Source organism: Puccinia triticina, chromosome 2A (assembly GCF_026914185.1).
Source record: "Puccinia triticina chromosome 2A, complete sequence".
Taxonomy (NCBI): domain Eukaryota; kingdom Fungi; phylum Basidiomycota; class Pucciniomycetes; order Pucciniales; family Pucciniaceae; genus Puccinia; species Puccinia triticina.
The window spans coordinates 4,144,607-4,153,067 of record NC_070559.1 but is presented as its reverse complement, the minus strand read 5'-3'; the positions used below and the strand labels follow the sequence as shown (position 1 = coordinate 4,153,067).

The 8,461-nt window shown below is 45.6% G+C and overlaps 3 protein-coding genes across 3 annotated transcripts; all 3 read left to right on the top strand.

The window, feature by feature from the left end:
• Window positions 1-984: 984 nt before the first annotated feature.
• Window positions 985-2,346, top strand: PtA15_2A428 (uncharacterized protein; the record flags this gene model as incomplete). Its single annotated transcript, XM_053166449.1, has 2 exons — window positions 985-1,066; window positions 1,145-2,346. 2 exons carry the CDS (start codon window positions 985-987, stop codon window positions 2,344-2,346), a joined length of 1,284 nt encoding a protein of 427 aa, XP_053017670.1.
• Window positions 2,347-4,556: 2,210 nt separating this feature from the next.
• On the top strand, window positions 4,557-5,890 carry PtA15_2A427 (uncharacterized protein; the record flags this gene model as incomplete). The annotated part of the gene is made up of 4 exons (XM_053166448.1): window positions 4,557-4,781; window positions 4,882-5,283; window positions 5,364-5,792; window positions 5,864-5,890. 4 exons carry the CDS (start codon window positions 4,557-4,559, stop codon window positions 5,888-5,890), a joined length of 1,083 nt encoding a protein of 360 aa, XP_053017669.1.
• A 991-nt stretch (window positions 5,891-6,881) lies between these two features.
• PtA15_2A426 (uncharacterized protein) lies at window positions 6,882-7,279 on the top strand (the record flags this gene model as incomplete). Its single annotated transcript, XM_053166447.1, has 3 exons — window positions 6,882-6,935; window positions 7,011-7,151; window positions 7,217-7,279. 3 exons carry the CDS (start codon window positions 6,882-6,884, stop codon window positions 7,277-7,279), a joined length of 258 nt encoding a protein of 85 aa, XP_053017668.1.
• Window positions 7,280-8,461: the final 1,182 nt, after the last annotated feature.

Sequence of the window (8,461 nt, the reverse complement as noted above, 5' to 3'; positions counted from 1 at the left end):
CTGTTTCCCAGTCTTCTGGGAAACAACCCCCATGTTCAGAATCACCGGTGAAGCAAGATGAAAAAGAGTGAGGGAGCATGGAGCAGGACAAAATACCTTGTTTCATTGATTACTATATGAACTGCAACAACTTAACACGGCTTCATGCCTACCCTGCAGTGGAATCTAGGAAATATGTAATGAAAGAAGCTCAATGCTTTGGACCGACTGGTCATTCTGACCTATCCACGAATGGGATTCACTTTCTGTAGTAATGTATGATCGACCGGGAACTATTGTCTCTTGTCTACGGCACTCCGAGATTGCGGTGCCATCTTCACAGCTTGGTGATGAGGTCTATCTCGAGAGACATAGACCGGGTGGATGAGACAATCGCACCTTCACCACCGACTTGATCGTCATGGTGGTCCCCGGCTGTTCTCTGGAGATTGAGATGGTTGTTACTCTCAACCCGAGACTATCATCACCTTCACATCCATCAAGACCCACTTGGATTTTGTTTCCCTTCTTTCGGTGACTAGGTTTTCACCTTAAAAGGCCTGAGCAAAGTCCAACAAAAACCTCAACCGGGAGCTTTTTTCCATTCCTTCCTCTCGTGGCATCACTTAAAGATAGTTTGTAGATAAAAAAATAAAGTGTACATAACTCTCAGCATATCAGACTTTACAAGAACTGCTACCACATCTGATAGCTTGCATAGAAGCGTTATCCTTTGAAGAATATTGGCCCTTCAATATCCCAATCTTTTGCTCCTTTCCGCGATCTTTTTCGCTCCAGTGACGTTCTCAAACACTCTCACTAGCAAACCTCAAGCACCATCAAATTACGTTTTTCTTTCCAAAACTCTACGAGAAGGTCATACTTACCTCTGGTTAGCTTTTCTTCAATCCAGAGCTGAAGCTGTTTTGGCCAGATCTTCTCACTTAACTTCTTTGTGTGTCCTGTAGCACCATCTCACGCTTCATTTTCCGTTCACTGTAACCAATGAATATGTTTGGTGAACAAGCAACCCAATGGTCTGCTCCCGGTAATTTTGAATCAAATTTAGCATTCCTCCATTCGCAAGGTATGTATCGTGTTATCTCTTTTCGATTGGCCTGAAGTTCTGATGTGCCTGATCGTCTTCCAACTTGGGCGCTTACAGGTCAATCTGACACCAGAATTGTTCACGACCAATATCAATACCAAGGCGCACCGAACCCACCAAGTTATCCACAAGACACTATTGTTTCAAGTCTAGGACTATTTGGCATGTTTCCATTCATTGGCTACCCACAGGACCAGGAGCACAACTTTCAGCTGAATAAAAATTCTGCAGAGCCAGCGGCAGAACCCATTGCAGTTTCTCCCAAGTCGCTCAGTTTTTGCGGCCCACAGATGACGGGACCCCTCACTCCGACCGCCGGTTTGGGGCTACACACAAGTCAACTGATTCAGCCAGAAGCCTTCAAGAGTAGTTTCAGCATAATTGGATACGGCTCCACCACTCCATCCACAACATATGAGAATAATGAGGGCGGGAATATGGGGTACGAAACTGGAACCTCATATCAAGTAAACAACGAAAATGTTGGGCTTACAAAAGAAGAGTTTAACTATGCATTCAATTCGGGTTTCAAATCTGATCTTGATAGTTCCATGAGTACAGATAACCCACCAGCCAGTCTAGAAAGATCACAACTTGACCAACATGGCCTCTATGGCCCAGATATCAGCCACTTGCTTGATTCAATCTTCAAGGAATCTGCGTCGATGCCGGTTGACTCTACTAGAGATGATTGCCTCCCCGGGTATAAACCTCCAACTCTCGTTCAGCAAGTAGGGTTAAACTTACCAACACGAAATCAGATTAATGTCAATTCTCACCAGCGCCCGGAGAGAGGTCATCAAGCCGGTGTCTTGAAACCACTTCAAAATAGAACGCCAGAAGCCTTAGGCGGCATTTCTGACCAAGAAATGAAACCAGCCAACAAACAGCTTCCCAAATACTTCCCTGGCGAGAATCCCGAGATTCTAGAACTTCCGAGAATCGCCCGTAACCCCCCAAACAACTTCCCGAACGACATTGGAACAGATCAATTCCAAAAGCGCAAGTTCTCAGACGAAGAAGCGGACCAAAGTTTTATCTCTTGTCGTACAATCAAAACCACTCGTCGTGTGATGACAGGAGGGAAGAATTCCCGAGGAGCCGCAACTTATTGTCCTTTGATCACTGTATCAATCCCTTCAGTCCCTTGGATTCCAGAAATCAATTGCGGATCCAAGACAAATTCAAAAACTGCCAATTCCCGTCGGAGTAAAGCTGGTTCAACTCTCCAAAAAAAGGCAAAAGTAGAAAAGCATTGAAATGATATGTGTACATACCGTACACTTATCAAAAAACAAATGGGGAAATATGGGCTGAAGAATTCTACTTGCCCCAAATTTTCATCAAACATTCTTCAATGAACTTGTCTTGTTTAAGTATTGAAGATGGACCTTTTTCAATTCATACACTCCTTTCCGCCTTTGGATTTTCAAATTCTTCATGTAAATATACCAATTTCAGCACTCCTTTCAGAAATTTTTCTTGTCTGAAATATCTTCTTTCATCTTGGCACATGTATTGAGAGATGATATAGACATGTGATTACATGTAAGAAATGAAAAATCTAAGATTGTTTTTCTCTTTTCAAGTTTGTCTCCTCTATGTACAGTTTTTTACAAAGTGTTTGTAAATATAAAAGCCTACAAGATAACCAAAGGCAGATGCCACCTGCTGAAATATTTCTACAAAGTAATTGTAAGGGTTGCAATCCCTTCACTGAGAAGAGGAGAAAACAGAATGGAGCAACAGCATGGAGGCAAGTTTCTTGGACCAAACTTGGGGGGCTTTTAGGACACTGGTCCAGAGAGACTGCTGTCAATTCTCTTTGATGATGAAGAAGTAAAAGGAAAGAACAAACTGAGGCAGAGAAGATACCTTACCTGGTCCAGGGAGACTGCTGTCAGTTCTCTGCTGAACCAGGGAAGGGAGAAGGACTGGGCTATCTATCTACACGTGACATGTCTTCTGTCCTAGTGACACCTAGGGAGCTCCAAGGGAGGAGAGGGGTTTACAGTAATCTATACCACATAAACATAAGTAAAATGCCCACTGATCATTGATTATTTTTGATGCAATGGAATGAAATCTTGACAAAGGTTTCATTGTGGTTGTCCAAATTTGATGTGAAAAAATTCCCATCAATTACTCACTTGTTTGGAAAATGAAAAAAAGGTTGGTTGTTGTGGAAATCTCACACAGGTGCAACATCAGCTTGGAGGGAAAATGTAATATGTGATAGGAAAATACAGTTTACAAGGGTGCTTGAGTCAGATTGACCTGTCTGAGGGCCTTGTCAGACAGATCAGCTTGTCTACTCAGATTGCCAACTGTCTGCCAAAATTTCAGGCCAGCCAACAATTATTTCATGCCCCACCCATTGGGAATGTTGGCTTGATCCAAGGGCTGAGCCAACCCTGATTACCAGCAAATCAGCATGGTCGGACTGCCCTTCCCGTTGAGAAAGGCGCTTTGGCTTCAATTTAACTCGGTTGGACAGGTCAGGCTGACCCTTTGGCACATCTGATTTTGTGCTCAGTTGGCCTGACCATAATCTAACGCTGGGGCAAAAACAATGTTGGCACTGCTCTACAAGTGGAGTCATAGTGTAAGAGCATTTACATTTGTTTGCTAGATTTTCAGGTCAAGTAGGCCCGGGTTTGTGATTAGGTTAGCTAACTGAGGCTATTTCATGTGGACAAACACATTTTTTGGGTCAGTTCTAGGCTAACTGACCTCAAAAATGCTGTATCCTGAGGCTTGATTTCAGCTTTAGACTAGCCAAATTTAGCAAGCCTAAACCTGAAATTAAACCTGAGGTTTGTTGACCTGCGGTTAGCCTGGACCAATACAATTGCCCGCCGGGTCAGGTTCCCAGAAATTGTCAACTTAACCCAACAAATGTGAATGCTCCTGTATTTCAATATTCACCAACTCCCAAACCTGCAGGCATTGGGTGGACAACTACGTATTGAAAAACCTGCGAAAAAACAAGACAGACTTTGGTGAATAACTCCCATTCTCAGCTCCCAAATTGTGAAAACAACTTCCAAATATTCCTGGACCAATTTTTGGGACCTAGGGTGCTTTGGACCGTTGAGAAGTGGTCATCTTAAATATGTGAGCCAAGCCCAGGTTAGATGAGAACCAGTGTTGACACCTCTGTGACAGACCTTTAAGGTTCAGGTTTCAACGCCATCCACAAGGTCATACAGGAGCCATTGGGAATTCAAAAATAAATTTTCGTTGGGGAAAGTGTTTACGTACACAGGAGTTTTGCTAAATTACATATTTACCCACGTGTTATCACACGCCTTGGCAGTTTTATCGACTCCTTTCGATTGGTTACTTGTCTTCTGTGTTGTGTGCAAGAGCCATCGGATCCGTACCCTTCCGGAAACCAACCACCCCAAAGAATTTAGAACCTCCTACGTATTTTTAAACACTTTCATTGACTCCCACAAAGATCGAGATGACTGTGGCTTCGACCGACATTGGAAAGACATCAGCCCATACCGATCACCAGTCGGGCGACGTCAGGAATCGAGCTAGGATTGGACAATACACACAGTTTTGGAAATCAAAATCAGCCGATGATACCGAAAAAGACAATCAACATCGCATTAACGAGTACGAAAACGTGACAAATTCGTATTATGACGGGGCGACTGATTTGTACGAATACGGCTGGGGAAAGGTTAGTTTTGATTTTCCTGAAAATCAGCCCCATCCTTCCCAGCAGACCCTTAACATCGAGTTTTTATTGACCCACTGCTGTAATTTGTGATCGATTTCAGAATTTCCATTTCGCTCGTTACTATCCCGGCGAAGCTTTCCAACAAGCCATTGCTCGGCATGAACATTACCTCTCGGCTCAAATTGGATTACAAAAGGGGATGAAAGTGCTGGACGTTGGATGTGGAGTCGGAGGTCCGGCGCGTGAAATGGCAGTCTTCAGCGATTGTCAAATCATCGGAGTCAACAACAACGAATATCAAGTCAGACGAGCCAACAAGTATAACGCTGAGGCTGGATTGAGCCATCAAGTCGAAGTCGTCAAGGGCGACTTTATGAACCTCGTCAATCAGTTTGGGGAGAACAGCTTTGATGCAGTTTATGCTATCGAAGCCACCTGTCATGCACCCACCTGGGAAGGCGTATACGGCCAGATCATGAAGGTTTTAAAGCCTGGCGGCAAGGTGAGTTACTGGTTTGTGTATTTCGTTCCGTTTCTCTATCATTGAGCAGGTTGAGCTGATCGAACGTTAACTCTGGTCAGTTCGGGATGTACGAATGGTGCATGACGGACAAGTATGACAAAAACAATCCCGAGCATCGCAAGATCAGTCACGGGATCGAGATCGGGGATGGAATTGCCGAAATGAGGACGATCGCCCAGGCCCGTAGTGCGCTGAAGACCGTCGGATTTGAGATCCTCCGCGAAGAAGACCTTGCCGCGCGTGATGACCGGATACCGTGGTACTATCCACTTCGTGGCAACTTGCGCGAGTGCCAGACTGTTTGGGATTATGCGACAGTGGTCCGAATGACATGGTTTGGTAAAGTGGTCACCCAGTCGATGGTCCGAGTCCTCGAAGGTGTTGGCCTTGCACCGAAAGGCACATATGACATCGGAGAGGCCCTCAAGCTTGCTGCCGATGCTCTTGTAGCCGGGGCTGAAGCTAAATTATTCACTCCGATGATGCTGGTCAGTCTAGCACTTCACACTTCCGATCTTCTACTTCACTTACACTGATTCAAGTTGTTCCCCAAACCTAGTTTGTTTGCAAAAAGCCCGAAAACTAGAAAAGCTGAACTCGGGCAATACCCACACTTGCTCGAATATCTGGTCAACAAAGACTTGCATTTCCGCTACTGTCTACAGAGAAAAAGATTTTGTTCAAACCTATTATTTATCCTCAAGTCAGAATACCCACATGAAGACACATATATTTCTTACGGATGTGTCCTTCAATCGTACAAATGCCACGTTCCTAGTATCACAGGTTCCTCTTATTCATTACCTTTGTGGTTGTTGGAATACGTTCGGACCATATACTCTTGAGTTATCCTTGGCCGTCAAGTGAAGCATCTCGACGTATATAGGCAAGTGATCGGTTTAATGAATGGTTTTTGGTAATCCACAGACAGGATTTAGGTACAGCAGTTGTAGCTTACAGAAAACCCAAATTCACACGCATTTTGGGCTACTGGTGCAATATTCGAGTACCACCCTGATGTAGGCAGCACTGTTTTTAAGATAGCAAGAGAGGGGTACTGTCGTCCATCCGGGCTCCGATGAAACCCCGTCGCTGTGGTCGGTTACTCCTCGGCGGTATCCGACTGCTGCGGGGCTTTTGATTGATTGGAGCATACAGCGAGCACTTCAACGGTTCAATTGATGGAAGTTGTTTGAGCTTACGCAAGGTGCCAGTCTGAGCACTGCTTGGCTCGCGCCGAAAGAACACTGATTCGAAACGGAACCATTCCTGGGCAGTGCACATGCGGTCAGCGGGCCCCGTTCTTTTTCACGCTCCGCAATCGGAGGAGTGGAAGGCTGAGGCCAGATAGATAAATTAATTAAACGGCCAGTGCTTACGCTGGCCTCCGAGCATCATGTGGAGGATTTCCTATTAAGACAGGCTCGGATTCATAGACTCCAGCAGCATCCGCCTGTTGACCGCCCCTCCTCCAGCAAAAAAACCAAATATAAAAAACCGCATCCGATTTTCTCCCCTCATCCACCCTACAAACTTCCACCACGACGTACTACTTATTTCTCTCGAATATCAAAAACATGGCCAATCCCGGCAATGTGGCCGGCGGCCTGAAAGCTACCTTGACCAATCCGGTAAGCAGCCCCACCAGACCCCCAAGTCATCCCACAGCTCACGGCGGCTGACGAGAGTTCCTTTTTGGTCAACAGCATGTCTCGGACGATGCTAAGGAAGGCGCCCAGCATCGATTGGATACCGAAGGATTGAAGGCGGCAGCTGCTCCGACTCAAGAAACCGTTCACGTCAAGGACCCGGAAAATGTCAAGCGAGGCATCAAGGCTGCACTCCACGTTAGTCAACCGATCTTATGATCGTTCGTCCAGATAGCTCATTGCGTATAACTTGACTTTTGTAGAACCCTAGGGTCTCGGAGGGAAAGAAGGAGGAGTTACGCCACAAGCTCGATGAACAATTTTAATAACACGCATGTTCTTTAACCTAGTATTGACCGGCAAAAGAAGGAAATACGCTACCCTTACCAATCTTCACCTGTACCTCTCATCATTATTACATTTGTGATTAAGTCCCTTTTCTACGCACAACTAAAGAGTCCACTCCAGTCTGGCTATTTCATCTCTCAGTCAGAACTTTATAAATGAATAGATACTATAATTCAATCAAACTTGACATGATCTTAAAGCTGTAACCCGGGGCTTGGGTCGGGACTCGGGGCATGAGCCACAGCTCGCACCCTGGACCCCGAATGTCCCGAGTAATGCGCTGAGCACCGATGTGTGCGTAGTACGTACCAACCAATTTTTACAAGCAGGGATGTCCGATGGGCGACGGGCCCGGCTGGCCTTCAGAAGGATTTACCACTCCGTCAGCAATGTTGAATGATCTATGATGCCACCAAAGCGCAAGGAACCTGATTGCTCCCCACCTCCTGATCCAAGCTTCAAAGTTGGCATCTTCCCCACGCCTGCGCACAGTGGTTGAAATTGATGATGATGAAGAGCACATCATCAATGTCTACAATAGCAATCACAAAGCTCCCACTGGTACTCAGATGTTGAAGAGAAGTTGGGTCTGAACCACTTCATTGAGTCATCTGTCAAGTCGTCCAGAAAACTGGCGTACACAACAAAAACTTACCACAAGTTGGTGTTGATGGCGCAACGCTGCCTTGCTATTCCTGCAACAAGCACCTCCTCTGCTCAAGTGTGTGTTTTCAAAAGGCCAATGCATTGTTTCTTGGAACCAAGCAGATTTTGTGCATCAACCCCATGGGGTGCATTCTGAGAAATGCACTGCATCCCGTGGACGCTTTGAACTGAAAACCATCCACAGGATGCCTGGGGAGTATCCATTAGATGCCAGAAGCACTGAGAATCCCTTGGACGCTTCTGAAAGTGTCCAACAGATGCTCAGCCCTTGAAAATATCATCTGGACATCAAAAAACACCGTTCAGCGGACCAGCCATTGGACGCTTTGGCAGGAGTGTCCAATGGATATCAAACAAAGCTGTCCATTGGACACCCTCAGTCAAGAGTTTACGGTGGACACCAAAACTGTTGTCCATCGGAAACTCTGGATGGAGTGTCCAATGGATGTTTGGACACAAGTGTCCAATGGATTCTGTACTGATGTTTTCTTGCA